Source organism: Aethalodelphis obliquidens, unplaced genomic scaffold (assembly GCF_003676395.1).
Source record: "Aethalodelphis obliquidens isolate GAN/ISIS:26980383/991018 unplaced genomic scaffold, ASM367639v1 scaffold23, whole genome shotgun sequence".
Taxonomy (NCBI): Eukaryota; Metazoa; Chordata; class Mammalia; order Artiodactyla; family Delphinidae; genus Aethalodelphis; species Aethalodelphis obliquidens.
In genome coordinates, this window is record NW_020837967.1 from 8,086,373 (window position 1) to 8,103,032 (window position 16,660).

At 37.0% G+C, this 16,660-nt stretch overlaps 1 protein-coding gene across 10 annotated transcripts in view; it reads right to left on the reverse strand.

Annotated features, from left to right (window-relative positions):
• Nucleotides 1-16,660, reverse strand: part of ANKRD26 (ankyrin repeat domain 26) — a 92,452-nt gene that overhangs the window by 46,647 nt on the left and 29,145 nt on the right. For 7 of the 10 annotated variants that reach the window (XM_027121657.1, XM_027121653.1, XM_027121648.1 and 4 more), the window contains 7 exons: nt 16,392-16,518; nt 16,007-16,068; nt 13,057-13,150; nt 10,918-11,016; nt 10,271-10,299; nt 10,106-10,178; nt 1,932-2,189 (listed from right to left, as the gene is read on the reverse strand). In XM_027121657.1, coding sequence (XP_026977458.1) covers nt 1,932-2,189; nt 10,106-10,178; nt 10,271-10,299; nt 10,918-11,016; nt 13,057-13,150; nt 16,007-16,068; nt 16,392-16,518 — 742 coding nt within the window. The remainder of the gene's footprint in view (nt 1-1,931; nt 2,190-10,105; nt 10,179-10,270; nt 10,300-10,917; nt 11,017-13,056; nt 13,151-16,006; nt 16,069-16,391; nt 16,519-16,660) is intronic. The other 3 variants (XM_027121651.1, XM_027121650.1, XM_027121649.1) reach the window with 2 other exon arrangements.

Here is a 16,660-nt window from a genome sequence, read left to right on the forward strand (position 1 = left end):
TGATTACAGCTCTCTTTCCCCAAATAGGTATCTCTTTCCTAGTAGCTACCTTAGTACTTTATAGATTTTTCTAGTGTATCTTCATCACCTGAACTGTAAATTATTTCTTCACGACTATCCTCTTTGCTCCTAGACTGTAGAGGACAATCTCTTGAAATCATCTTTGTATACACAGTCTTTATTTATTTTACTCAATAATTATTTACTGAGTTCCTGCTTAGTACTAAACATTGCAGTTTAAAGAAGAATGTAGATAAAAGGTGTCAGGGATGGCTTTTCTAGAGATAATGCCTGAGCTGAGACTTACACAGTGAGGTCAGTCAGATTCAAGGGAATAGAGGACAGGAAAGGGAGAGAGCATGGAAAGCTGTAGCAAGACAGGGAGAGAAGCATACATAAAACAGGGTGAATATTTGTCTAAAATACAGGGATAGATGAGAGAGCATCACCAGCAGTTCAGAATTCCAGAGCAAAGGACAGACAGAAAGGGCTAGAGAGGGAGAGTCAGGTAGAAGTTAGATTATGAAAGCCTCGTGTCATTCTAAGATGGCTGGACATTAGTATGCTTTAAAGAGTGGTTCATGATCACTGGTGCATTTGAGATAGATCACTCTAAATGCTGCGGGAGGGATGAATTTGAAGGCCATACAAATAAATAGAGGGAGACGAATTTGATGGCATTATAATGCAAAAAAAAGATGATGCAGGCCTACACTGAGGGACTGTTTCCAGAAATATTTAAGATATAAAATTACCAGGACCCAGCATAGAATAAATCTTTATTAAATAAATAAATGCACGAATCCTGGGTCCTTCAAGAACTAGACTCTGCTTATTACTTTATAAAAGGTATCAACTGAGAAGAGAAATGATCTGCATGAACTGTTTTAAGTTGCTTATATTTAGTTTCCAGTTTTCCTGATTCACATCTTCCTGTGTTGAGGGGGCTCGTGTAGCTGTTTCGTTTGAATTCGTGCTTCTTGGACCTACCAAGCTCATGGAGAAATGAGAGCAAACAAGTCACTTGTATAGATAAAAAAACCTTTGAGTTTATAGCTTGTAGTCACTACTCTAGGAGATAACTGAGAATCTTTTGTGAATGTAACATTAATTCTACAGGTAAGGAAGGACAAGAAGATAAAACTATAGGACTGGAAAAAGAAAACAGTGTATGATTGATTACTATAGCCCTGATCATATGACTGATCAAGGGCACTAAATTAATTGGTATTTATGTAGAACATATATTAGGTGTGGTTAATCAATAGACTGGGCATCCTAGTAGAATTAGAATTGATTTTCCATATACTATTTTTAAATGATCAGCACTCCTTAAAACCAATATCCCTTGTGAACTATTAATTCATTAAAAATAATAAGTTGATATACTATGTGGACACAGCTAAGAAGGAGGGACTATGTAGCAATCCCCAATGACTCCCATTACCGCTGGGAAAGCCAATTCTAAAATATATAAACTCATAGAAAATACAAGAAATAGTTTAGTGTTTGGTTTTGGAGGTGCTTTTTTAGTTACATTGAATATAGTTATAACTAATACTAATGAATTCAGAGCTAAACAAAAATAAAGCTAAAAAAACTACATTTTGAGAAAGGAATCTTGAGATGTCTACCTGGGTTTCCCAACTAGTCCCCAAATTCTAAATATAATCCTGCTACCCACTCTCAGGTGTATGCTAAATACTAGCCTAACGAACTTATTCTCTCTCCTAATTCTCTTTGTTATTTATCATGTTGCTTTGGTCAGAGGAAGAATGCAAACGTCTTGCTAAAAGATGTCTGGCTGCAGGTTGAATAAAAGGAGTAAACACAAAGCAGATTTTGCCACAAAATGATTTTGGAAACACGAGGATTATGGTGAAGCCATGCTAAGGTGGCCTACGGTTGAGTGCTCTGTGCTTATTTATTACCTTGTTTGCTTTCTCTGTTTTCTGGCAGCTGTGACTCACACAGGTCATGGAGCGTGTAATTCCCTAACAGAAACACCGCTCCGATATTAATCTTTTCTTTATCTATTAGGGTCATCTGTCCAAATTCTGTGGATGCTGACTGACTTTTGGTCATTGATTGAGACACAAATGGATATTTATCATCAACTTTCAAATGCCCGGCTCTCTGACAAGTCTCATTATTGAGCGTCAAACTAGCAGAATCCCAATCTGAAAAATCTGAAAACAAAGTTTCCATTTATTAGAATGTGAATACTAATACAAATTTGACTAACTTAAACAAGTTCTTTCTTCAGAGAAGCAGTCCCATGTCCTCCTCTCCCCCCAAACACACTACTCCTTCATGGCTTATTGTATCTTACATGTCATTGCCATTCATATAGATACGTTAACTATTGCCTCTCATTTTTTCTACGTTTTTTTTTTTTTTTTTTTTGCAGTACGCGGCCTCTCACTGTTGTGGCCTCTCCCGTTGCAGACCACACACTCCAGACGCGCAGGCTCAGTGGCCATGGCTCACGGGCCCAGCCGCTCCGCGGCATGTGGGATCCTCCCGGACAAGGGCACGAACCCACGTCCCCTGCATCGGCAGGCGGACTCTCAACCACTGTGCTACCAGGGAAGCCCTGTTCTACTTTTTAATTTTCTAGTATTACTTACTTTGATTCACTCATCAATCTCTATTACATATTCTGTATACCATAAGAGCTTTATTAATAATTATGTTTCTTCAACATATGAATTTTTTCATTAACAAAATTATGTCTAACCACTTATTTTATGTTTAAATATGCATGACAGTATTGTGTGTTCCAGAGACATGGGTTTCAAAAAATCTTTTAATGAATGGTACTACTTTAATTACAATGAGATGGACTTTCCTCAATGTTACCAATGTATCTTCAGAAATCATTTTTTAAGCCTTGGATAAATATCATAAATTTACAAAAGAAATGATAGCCTTGAGTGACTAATTGTTTCCAGGTAAAAATAGGATAAGTCTAGGTCCACACTAGATCAAAAGAGCATACAGTGTCATGAGAGAAGGAAATGAATACATAACAAAAATATTTTTCTTTTTTTTAAAGAAAGTATAATTGTCAGATTTAAATTTCTTAAGACAAATCAGAGCTGAACCAAGATGGTGGAGTAGAAGGATGTGCTCTCACTCCCTCCTGTGAGAACACCAGAATCACAACTAGGTGCTGGACAATCATCGACAGGAAGACACTGGAACTCACCAAAAAAGATACCCCACATCCAAAGACAAAGGAGAAGCCACAATGAGATGGTAGGAGGGGTGCAATCACAGCAAAATCAAATCCCATAATTGGTGGGTGGGTGACTCATAGACTGGAGAACACTTATACCACAGAAGTCCACCCACTAGAGTGAAGGTTCTGAGCCCCATGTCAGGCTTCCCAACCTGGGGGTCCAGCAACGGGAGGAGGAATTCCTAGAGAATCAGACTTTGAAGCCTAGTGGAATTTGATTGCAGGACTTCAACAGGACTGGGGGAAACAGAGACTCCACTCTTGGTGGGCACACACAAAGTAGTGTGCGCATCGGGACCCAGAGGAAGGAGCAGTGACCCCAGGAGAGACTGAACTAGACCTACCTGCTAGTGTTGGAGGGTCTCCTGCAGAGGCGGGGGTGGCTGTGGCTCATCGTGGGGACAAGAACATGGGCAGCAGAAGTTCTGGGAAGTACTCCTTGGCCTGAGCCCTCCCAGAGTCTGCCATTAGCCCTACCAAAGAGCCCAGGTAGGCTCCACTGTTGGGTTGCCTCAGGCTAAACAACCAACAGGGAGGGAACCCAGCCCCACCCATCAGCAGTCAAGCGGATTAAAGTTTTACTGAGCTCTGCCCACCAGAGCAACAGTCAGCTCTACCCACCACCAGTCCCTCCCACCAGGAAACCCGCACAAGCCTCTTAGATAGCCTCATCCACCAGAGGGCAGACAGGAGAAACAAGAAGAACTACAATCCTGCAGCCTGTGGAACAAAAACCACACTCACAGAAAGACAGACAAGATGAAAAGGCAGAGGGCTAGGTATCAGATGAAGGAACAAGATAAAACCCCAGAAAAACAACTAAATGAAGTGGAGATAGGCAACCTTCCAGAAAAAGAATTCAGAATAATGATAGTGAAGATGATCCAGGACCTCAGAAAAACAATGGAGGCAAAGATTGAAAAGATGCAAGAAATGTTTAACAAAGACCTAGAAGAGTTAAAGAACAAACAAACAGAGATGAACAATACAATAACTGAAATGAAAACTACACTAGAAGGAATCAATAGAAGAATAACTGAGGCAGAAGAACAGATAAGTGACCTAGAAGACAGAATGGTGGAATTCACTGAGCAGAAGAGAATAAAGAAAAAAGAATGAAAAGAAATGAAGACAGCCTAAGAGACCTCTGGGACAACATTAAATGCAACAACATTCGCATTATAGGGATCCCAAAAGGAGAAGAGAGAGTGAAAGGACCCGAGAAAATATTTGAAAAGATTATAGTCGAAAACTTCCCTAACATGGGAAAGGAAATAGCCACTCAAGTCCAGGAAGTGCAGCGAGTCCCATACAGGATAAACCCAAAGAGAAACACGCCAAGACACACAGTAATCAAATTTGCAAAAATTAAAGACAAAGAAAAATTTCTGAAAGCAGCAAAGGAAAAACGACAAATAAGACACAAGGGAACTCCCATAAGGTTAACAGCTGATTTCTCAGCAGAAACTCTACAAGCCAGAAGGAAGTGGCATGATACACTTAAAGTGATGAAAGGGAAGAACCTGCAACCAGGATTACTCTACCCCGCAAGGATCTCATTCAGATTCGATGGAGAAATCAAAAGCTTTACAGACAAGCAAAAGCTAAAAGAATTCAGCACCACCAAACAGGCTCTACAACAAATGCTAAAGGAACTTCTCTAAGTGGGAAACACAAGAGAAGAAAAGGACCTACAGAAACAAACCCAAAAGAATTAAGAAAACGGTCATAGGAACATACATATTGATAATTACCTTAAACATGAATGGATTAAATGCTCCAACCAAAAGACACAGGCTTGCTGAATGGATACAAACACAAGACCCATATATATGCTGTCTACAAGAGACCCACTTCAGACCTAGGGACACATGCAGACTGAAAGTGAGGGGATGGAAAAAGATATTCCATGCAAATGGAAGTCAAAAGAAAGCTGGAGTAGCAATACTCATATCAGATAAAATAGACTTTAAAATAAAGAATGTTAAAAGAGACAAGGAAAAACACTATATAATGATCAAGGGATCAATCCAAGAAGAAAATATAACAATTATAAATATATATGCACCTAACATAGGACCACCTCAATATATAAGGTAACTGCTAACAGCTGTAAAAGAGGAAATCAACAATAACATAATAAGAGTGGGGGACTTTAACACCTCACTTACACCAATGGACGGATCATCCAAATGAAAATAAATAAGGAAAGAGAAGCTTTAAATGACACAATAGACCAGACAGATTTAATTGATATTTATAGGACATTCCATCCAAAAACAGCAGATTACACTTTCTTCTCAAGTGCACATGGAGCATTCTCCAGGATAGATCACATCTTGGGTCACAAATCAAGCCTCAGTAAATTTAAGAAAATTGAAATCATATCAAGCATCTTTTCTGACCACAATGCTATGAGATTAGAAATGAATTACAGGGGAAAAACGTAAAAAACACAAACACATGGAGGCTAAACACTACGTTACTAAATAACCAAGAGATCACTGAAGAAATCAAAGAGGAAATCAAAAAATACCTAGAGACAAATGACAATGAAAACACAACAATCCAAAACCTATGGGATGCAGCAAAAGCAGTCTTAAGAGGCAAGTTTATAGCTATAGAAGCCTACGTCAAGAAACAAGAAAAATCTCAAATAAATAATCTAACCTTACACCTAAAGGAACTAGAGAAAGAAGAACAAACAAAACCCAAAGTTAGCAGAAGGAAAGAAAACATAAAGATCAGAGCAGAAATAAATGAAATAGAAACAAAGAAAACAATAGCAAAGATCAATAAAACTAAAAGCTGGTTCTTTGAGAAGATAAACAAAATTGATAAACCATTAGCCAGACTCATCAAGAAAAGAGGAAGAGGACTCAAATCAATAAAATTAGAAATGAAAAAGGAGAAGTTACAACAGACACCGCAGAAATACAAAGCATCCTAAGAGACTACTACAAGCAACTCTATGCCAATAAAATGGGCAACCTGGAAGAAATGGACAAATTCTTAGAAAGGTACAACCTTCCAAGACTGAACCAGGAAGAAATAGAAAATATGAACAGACCAATCACAAGTAATTAAATTGAAACTGTGATTAAAAATCTTCCAGCAAACAAAAGTCGAGGACCAGATGCCTTCACTGGTGAATTCTATCAGACATTTGGAGAAGAGCTAACACCCATTCTTCTCAAACTCTTCCAGAAAATTGCGGAGGAAGGAACACTCCCAAACTCATTCTATGAGGGCACCATCACCGTGATACCAAAACCAGACAAGATACTACAAAAAAAGAAAATTACAGACCAATATCACTGATGAATATAGATGCAAAAATCCTCAACAAAATACTACCAAACAGAATCCAACAACGCATTAAAAGGATCATACACCATGATCAAGTGAGATTTATCCCAGGGATGCAAGGATTCTTCAATATACACAAATCAAACAATGTGATACACCATATTAACAAACTGAAGAATAAAAACCATATGATCATCTCAGTAGATGCAGAAAAAGCTTTTGACAAAATTCAACACCCATTTATGATAAAAACTCTCCAGAAAGTGGGCACAGAGGGAACCTACCTCAAAATAATAAAGGCCATATATGACAAACCCACAGCAAACATCATTCTCAATGGTGAAAAACTGAAAGCATTTCCTCTAATATCAGGAACAAGAGAAGGATGTCCACTCTCACCGCTATTATTCAACATAGTTTTGGAAGTCCTAGCCTCGGCAATCAGAGAAGAAAAAGAAATAAAAGGAATATAAATTGGAAAAGAAGAAGTAAGACTGTCACTGTTTGCAGATGACATGATACTATACATAGAGAATCTTAAAGATGCCACCAGAAAACTACTAGAGCTAATCAAAGAATCTGGTAAAGCTGCAGGATACAAAATTAATGCACAGAAATCTCTGGCATTCCTATACCCTAATGATGAAAAATCTGCAAGAGAAAGTAAGGAAACAGTCCCATTTACCACTGCAACAAAAAGAATAAAATACCTAGGAATAAACCTACCTAGGGAGACAAAAGACCTGTATGCAGAAAACTATAAGACACTGATGAAAGAAATTAAAGATGATACAAACAGATGGAGAGGTATAGCATGTTCTTGGATTGGAAGAATCAATATTGTGAAAATGACTATACTACCCAAAGCAATCTACAGATTCAATGCAATCCCTATCAAATTACCAATGGCATTTTTTACAGAAGTACAACAAAAAATCTTAAAATTGGTATGGAGACACAAAAGACCCCGAATAGCCAAACAGTTTTGAGGGAAAAAAACGGAGCTGGAGGAATCAGACTCTCTGACTTCAGGGTATACTACAAAGCTACAGTAATCAAGACAATATGGTACTAGCACAAAAACAGAAACACAGATCAATGGAACAAGATAGGAAGCCCAGAGGTAAACCCACGCACCTATGGTCAACTAATCTATGACAAAAGAGGCAAGGATATATAATGGAGAAAAGACAATCTCTTCAATAAGTGGTGCTGGGAAAACTGGACAGCTACATGTGAAAGAATGATATTAGAACACTCCCTAACACCATAAACAAAAATAAACTCAAAATGGATTAGAGACCTAAATGTAAGACCGGACACTATAAAACTCTTAGAGGAAAACATAGGAAGAACACTCTTTGACATTAATCACAGCAAGATCTACTTGATCCATCTCCTAGAGTAATGGAAACAAAAATAAACAAATGGGACCTAATGAAACTTAAAAGGTTTTGCACAGCAAAGGAAACCATAAACAAGATGAAAAGACAACCCTCAGAATGGGAGAAAATATTTGCAAACAAATCCACGGACAAAGGATTAATCTCCAAAATATATAAACAGCTCATACAGCTCAATATTAAAAAAACAAACAACCCAATCCAAAAATGGGCAGAAGACCTAAATTGACATTTCTCCAAATAAGACATACAGATGGCCAAGAAGCACATGAAAAGCTGCTCAACATCACTAATTATTAGAGAAATGCAAATCAAAACTACAATGAGGTATCACCTCACTCACACCAGTTAGAATGGGCTTTATCCGAAAATCTACAAACAACAAATGCTGGAGAGGGTGTGGAGAAAAGAGAACCCTCTTGCACTGTTGGTGGGGATGTAAACTGATACAGCCACTATGGAGAACAGTATGGAGGTTCCTTAAAAAACTAAAAATAGAATTACCATATGATCCAGCAATCCCACTACTGGGCATATACCCAGAGAAAACCACAATTCAAAAAGACACATGCACCCCAATGTTCACTGCAGCCCTATTTACAATAGCCAGGTCATGGAAGCAACCTAAATGCCCATCGACAGACGAATGGATAAAGAAGATGTGGTACATGTATACAATGGAATATTACTCAGCCATAAAAAGGAACAAAATTGGATCATTTTTTGAGACGTGGATGGATCCAGAGACTGTCATACAGAGTGAAGTAAGTCAGAAAGAGAAAAACAAATATCGTATATTAATGCATATATGTGGAACCTAGAAAAATGGTACAGATGAACCAGTTTGCAGGGCAGAAATTGAGACACAGATGTAGAGAACAAACGTATGGATACCAAGGGGGGAGAACCACGGGGGGTTGGCGATGGTGGTGGGATGAATTGGGTGATTGGGATTGACATGTATACACTGATGTGTATAAAATTGATGACTAATAAGAACCTGCTGTATAAAAAAAAAAAGAAAGAAAAAAACCTAAAAAAAAAAAGACAAATCAAAGAAAAAAGCAAGAAATGTAAAAGTGAAAGTTTAAATCCTGTTTCCTCACAAGGGTCCCTTTATCATTTCACATCCATAAGCTCTGTGAATGGTTTAAAACAGTGGTTCTCAAGTGTCACCTGAGCATCCCTGGAGTCCCAAGACCTAACCATTCAAGTGGTCCAAGAGGTCAAAACTATTTTCACAATAACAGTAAACGTTATTTCCATTCTCATTCTGTTTTAGGTGTACAGTGGAGTTTTCCAGAGTCAAGATATGTGATAACATCATAGTTCTAATGGCTAATAGAATGTATGATTGTGTGTGCTTGTATTTTTAATTTTTCAGTTTTATTTTCCAATACAGTAAACATCAGTAGATACAACCTACTTAAACAAAAGTTCATTGGAATTCTCAATAATTTTTAAAAGTATAAAAGGATCCTATATCTGCCTCATGAAAAAATAACAAATAAATAAATAAAAGGATCTTAAAGCCAAAAACTTTCAGAATTACTGTTTTAAAAGATTGTGTCTAGCAAATCGTCATTAAGGTATGATTACTTTCCCCCACTTTTAATAATCAAAGACCACCACACACACACACACACACACACACACACAGAGACAGACACACAGAGTCTGCTAATCAAAACAACTGGTTGGCTTAAGTTCATCCGTGTAACACCACTAAAATGAAATAATTAAAGTTGAAATACAATTGACATGTTAGCAAGTGAAGCTTTACTCTAGGTAAAGGTCAGAATTCAAATAAGCATTTGCTAAAACTGGAAAAATCTTAGAATCTAATAATTTACCTCTGAGAATCCCTAAGAAGTACAGAGATTCCAAACTGAGAACTTTAGGGTATTGAAACATACATAGGAACATGTGAGTTAAAGCTTACATTTTAAAAATATCTTTTTCTTATGCTTGTAAATATCCTTTTTTCAAAACATGGATACCAACAATAACATGTGCCTTATTTACGTCAAATCCTTCAATTAAATTTGCAAAAACAAAAGAAAAAAGAATTAGGAATATGAAGGCTGTGAGCATTTCAAATATTTTAGCGTACCTCCCTCCAGAGGGAAATTTGCACTGCAGAATTTACCTGATCTGGATGTTTGCAAATCCTTCATTCCTACTGTTTCATTAGGAACAGAATCTTTCACTCCAACTGCAGGCTGAATGGGTTTTGAAACAAGTTGATTAATAAATAATGTACATTTGATACAATCTGTAGTTAATAATTCAAGATAAAAATATAAGTTTTTACCTTCAAGTGAGGATATTCTTCAGGAGAATCTAAAAGGCAAAAGGGACATAGAATCAACTACATGTAACTATGAAAGCCACCTATATATTCATGCAGTTAGTACCGAGCAGAATCCTCATGCTTGGCCTTGGCAGTGAATACTTTAGGTTTTGGTGTTTTGTTTCTTGGGGGAAGTTAGGACAGCAACAAGACAGACATATGAATCCACTATAGATACTGAAGAAAAAATAGGAGTACAGGTTTAATAAAACATGCAGTTAAGATTTCAAAAGTAAGATTATGTCCCAAAAGCCTTTATAAAATAGAAAAATGCACATGTACCAATGTGAACATGCTGATGGATGAGGAGAAAAGTGATCTTTAATCAGAGGAACAAATCATGACCCCGAGAAGGTAAATGTGAAAGCTGATGGTAAAATGCAACAGCATATCTTGAATGCAATACGGCAGCATCATTTACACCATCATACTACAAGTGTTTATCACGTTCTTCAATTTGTCCTGTAATTTAGGAAGTGCACAGTTGGGATGACAGTTCAGTTGAATGTATAATACATTTCTCATCAGAGAAAGTGTTATGAACTGATCAGCTTGGATATACACTTGTAGAATAATAGTTCATAAAAATATTCATTTTTTTTCCATACCCATGTGGGCTACTGGTATGCCTACATTTCTTGGATCCTCTAGTTTAGTCATCTTAAAGTTTCTCGATCCACTCATGCAAGAAGGTATATAAGGCACATCTAAGAAATAATGTATTATAAGTTTTCAATATCGAAGTACGATTATCAAAAAGGAAAAAGTAAATTTTACTGCCACAGAATTATTAGATAATAAAAATCTTTAATATTTCAAAATCAGTGTAGTATTTACTAAAAATAACAATTTTAGCATTTAGGGAATGAACCCTATTAATTTCTTTTGTTTCCAAAATTAGTTTGGTTCAGTATATCATGCTACTGTTTAAAAGGATTTTTGTGAAACAATTATCATCAAAAAATTAGCTATCTTACGGACTCCCCTGGTGGTCCAGTGGTTAAGACCCCATGCTTCTACTGCAGGGGACATGGGTTCAATCCCTGGTCGGGGAAATTAGGATCCCACATGCCAGCCGAGCAGCCAAAAAAACTAACAAAAAAAACCTATCTTGAAAAAAAAAAAAAACAGCCAATGCTTCCATATTCAAATTAATCTCATTTGAATAACACATACCAACACAACATATATCTTTGATGCCTGATAGTTACAAGGAGGAGCTGGGGTTTACCTCAATTCTAGCACCCACTCCTGCTTCCAGTATTCTCTGGGGCAGCAATGACGTAACCTTGTTTCAGGGTAAATACACTGAAGTCATCTAACAAGAGTTCTCTCAAGTTTCCTCATCACCTCCACAATCACCTCCCTAACATCCTTCTTTCCTCCCTCTTTCCTTTCACTATATTCTTTCCTCTTCAAAGGTAGCCTCTGGATCTGTGGTCTTAATTCTTCCCCTTTTACATTCTTTTTATGGATCATCCCCACCACTTCTTTTTTCCTCTTTGCTTAGCAGTGGTACCTTACACCTATAAGTTCTACTTCAACGCTTTGCTACCCTCTGGCTACAAACACGCTCAGAAAGAAAAAGAAAATAATGCTTTTCCTTGATCCTGTTCTGTCTTGAACTATCCAGTGGCTCCTCTTCCAGATTTCTCTAAATGCAAGCCTACACCCTTGCTACTCTGAGAGCTTGTCAGAAATGCACAACCCCAGACCTGCTGCTCAGCATGTGCACTTTTCACAAGGTTCCCAGGGGACTAATTAAAATTTGAGAAACTCTGATCTATGAGTCTGCTTCTACATTCCCACAGTAAGAGTGGGAAAGCTTTACTGTTCGTCTCTGACAAGTTTTGGTGCTGGAAGCTCACTTCAAATTTGTCTCATGTTTCAAATACTCTTCTCTTCCTTTTTCTAAAGACCTATTTTACTTTGCCACCGTCCTCCACAGACCCCTGCTTCCTTTTCCTTCATTTACTCCCTGTAACCTCTGCCTCTCTCATTCTTTACTCCTTCTTTCCTCTTCCTCATTTCCCGACTTTCCTTAGGTTGTAGAATACCTTGACACGGAATTAATAATTTAGCTCCTTAAAGGGGACTCTCAATTTAATCTGTGGCTGACACCAGATAAGATACACAGCTTCCCTCCTTTTCTCGTCTTTTTCCTCACTATGCATTTGACAGGTGATTTTCTTTCTTTTTTTTTTTTACATCAACAGTGTTATATTTTGTAATAGTTTTCAGAATATAAGCTGCATAGCTTTTTAGAATAAAAAATGATATAACTTCAGGTACATGCTTTAGGACACTTGGTTAAACAAAAAGCAAACTGTGTCTTTGAGGACCACCTCAAAAGGGTGGCACACTTCACAGTGTAACTTGATAACAGACATGGAGATAGATGATTATATCATGGCATGTCGTCTACAAAAGGACATCTGGACAGTCAGAACTTAAATAGAACACAGCACACAGTTAAGTATTCAAGCACTGCTTTTTGGCCAAATAAAAACTGCCTAAAAACTGTTGATGGATTTTTGACTAGAAAAAAAGATGTAGCTGCTTAGTTCTTCTGATACAGCACTTCTTTTCCAGAATGAGACACGCTCAGTTCAACTTGAAATCAGTGTGAGGAATGACTCTTCCTCTTAACCGACAGGTGATTTTCCTTGGCTATTAGAATATATCAGAATTCCCATTTTAAATCAACATGCTGTCAAATGACTTTTTCATAAAAATACAGTTCTTACCTTCTACTTGTCCATTTAATATATTTTTTCCTCTTTGACCTGCAGCTCCAGATAAATGATCAACATACTTCTGTGGAAGACTCTCAGAGATACTCTGTTAAAATTGATATTACTAATGAGTTGCATAAAGATTTCCTAATCCCCTTCTAATAGCTGAAAATACCCTACTTTTTAAAAATTTCCTACTTTACAAGCAATTATATTTAAAAATAAGAGAAGCATGGATTGAAAACCCAAACATTTAAATAGAAAACTTCATATACACTCTCTAGATCAAGTATATCTTTTATCCTCATTTGGCTACTGACTCTGTAAACTGAGCATGGAAAGCCAGAGGAATTATTTTCACAGACAGAATACTGACTTACAGGCACATTTCAGCAAGGAATTAACTTCAAAATACCTAACTCTACTTTGCATTCCCTGTCAAAAGAAGAGAGTATTTTTAAAAAATATGTATTTAAATAAATTCTTTAATAAGTACACTTGCTATAAATTTAAAATATTTCTAAAGACAAATTTTTTAGTATTAAAATAATATACTTGGCATGAAAAGAAACCATGAAGTATGTCATGTTGAGCATAAACAGAACACTGTAGAAGCTGCTTCATTTAGGTAAACAAGGGCTTACAAGAATCTGTTATTTGATAAAATTTTTATTGATAGGAAAACTAGTTGAATAAAATAGCGAAGTAGTAAGAAAAACTTTTATGTTTAAATAATAGCAAAAAATTTAAATATAGTTATGCAACTCTTCAAAAAAGTACAGCAAGCTGTAATAAGGGAATAAGAACATTTATTTATTAATCATCTAAATGTGCCAAGCTTTTATTATGCACATTTTACTTTCTACATACAACAACGATAAAAATGATTGTAAGGACAGTTACCCCACTTCCTGTTTCCTGGTCATTCCAAGATGCGAGAGTGAAATGACGAACAGATGGGATCTGCTGTTCTCTCTGTTCAGAATGTCCCTCCCCTGGACCCTCACATAACAGGCTCCTTCCCATCCTCCCCTTGGTAGCTTTTCTCACATGCAGATCTTTTCTGACTACCTAAATTCCACTCCCACTCCCATCCCTATCCAACTACAAACTCTCTCAATGTTGTCTAACTTAACATTCTCCATTTTCTTTTTTTTTTTTTTTGCGGTACGCGGGCCTCTCACTGTTGTGGCCTCTCCCGTTGTGGAGCACAGGCTCCGGACGCGCAGGCTCAGTGGCCATGGCTCACGGGCCCAGCCGCTCCGCGGCATGTGGGATCTTCCCGGACCGGGGCACGAACCTGTGTCCCCTGCATCAGCAGGCGGACTCTCAACCACTGCGCCACCAGGGAAGCCCTCTCCATTTTCTTTGCATGAAGGACTTAACAGTGACTTATAAAGGATTTCTGTTTGGTTTTATGTTCCCACCACTACAGCCTAACCCCTCAGTTGGTACAGTCAGTGTCTAACTGCCCAGCACATAGTTGGTATTCAATGACAGGAATTTATTTAAGATCAAAACATTTAAAATGTCGAGAGCACCTCAAGTACCAAAGCACTTGATACCTATAGGAGATCTCCGATAACAGTCTATAGAAACTTAACATACCCCAAACTAGAAATCCACATGCCCGTTCTAATTTTCCTATTCTTAACACTACTGTCATTTTATTGTCCTTCAGGTTTTAAAAAAGTGCCCCAGCATTTAGTGAGTCACTAATTGCGACCGTGATCATTTTTGTCTTACATTTCTATAGCACCCTTTACAGTTTACAGTGTGTGTTCACAGCTGTTACCACATCTGTTCCCTACACATACCTGAGAAGTGGGTACCAGTACCATTTTTACAAAGGAGGTCACTGACTCTCAACCAGGGTAGACAAGTTTTTCCGAGATCCCACAGCTAGTGACAGAACCAGGATGCTACCATGTCTTTTGACTTTAAACAGTGCTGTATCACTGCAGCAGCTGCCTATATCTAACGGATCAGGCCCTTCTTATTTCTTTCCATAGCTGTCACTTTACAACAGGTCATCATTACTTTATATTTACGTTACTTCAAGTATGGCTGCCATGAAGGTACTCAACACACGCTAGTTTAACTATCCAAAATGGTGTGTACTTATTAAAACATTGCTAAACCAAACTGTTGTTATTATAACGCCACATACTTATTATTCCCCATTCTTTTGCTTCTCTTGAAATGTTCCTTGCAGATCTATTTGACAATCCAAATGTAATAATACTTTCAATTCTCAGGCACTATCTTTTTCAGGTCTAAGTGGTAAAAAACTACATTTCAACCTGTTTCTCTCTGAACCTCACTAGGAGTTTTACACATCCATATGTACCAAAGAAACATACATTTGCTTGGGAGACTGGGACTGACATACACACTACTATATATAAAATAGATCAATAATAAGGACCTACTGTATAGCACAGGGAACTCTACTGAACACTCTGTAATGGCCTATATGGGGAAGGAATCGAAAAAAGAGTGGATATATGTATATGTATAACTGATTCACTTTGCTGTATATCTGAAACTAACACAACATTGTAAATCAACTATACTCCAACAAAAATTAAAAAAAAAAGAAAAGAAAAAAGAAACATACATTTGGCCATAGGCTGACCTGGAATAATGCTTCAGTTTTTAGATAAATTTAACTTCAGAACCCAAACTGATTCCTTACGACTTCTAAGCCTTGGTTTTTGCTCTATACTACACTGGTTTCATTAGGTGAATCCTGCAAATTAACAAAAGTGCACTATGTGGTAGTTATTATATTTAGCACACAATTATTTAATTAATTACAGGTTAAAAATGTAAGGAAGAAATTTTGATGGGCACATGCAAAGGTGAGAAAGTAAAGTCAAAGCATCCTCCCTTTTATGTTTTAACATCACTCAGTGCTTATATTTTAAAATAAAAAAAAAATAATAATAGAAGACAGTACCTCAGAATCCCAAGGTGATTCTATACCTTCCTCTTCTCCTAATCCTAACGCTGACATCATATCTGTAAAATGCAGCCACAGATCCATTAATGAGAACATTTACTACTATGAATTTTAAATACCTGTATAAGTCTATCTCCATCCACAAATATTTAAATCAAATAAAGTAGCAGAAAAGAATTTCAGAGGGTTGAGGCATTTTCAGGAAGAAAAAGTTGGTAGTAGTTGGGATACTTCTGAAGAAACAGAGCAAAAGAAACATACTTAAAAAGAAATGAAAAAAAAAAAGAAAGAAATAGATAGTATATTTGGATCTACACACTTTAGATGTTTTTATACTAGCCTTTAAGCATAGAAAAAAATTCATAAAAATTCACTAACTTACCACTCCTATTATTTTTGTGTGCTCCATCAAAAGAAGTCAAATTGTTATGATCTATTTGCTCTTGTGGAGCACTTTCAACATCAGTATCATTTTCTTTTTCTCCAATTTCTGGATTTGTTGCTCCTTCCTATAAAAACAAAACAAAATAAAATAAACACCTAATTCCAGAAAACATCATATTCATTCATTTGGTCATTCAATCAATCAGTAAGACAACAAACATTTACTGGATCTATCAAATCATAGGCACTATCCTGGGAGAAAAGCTG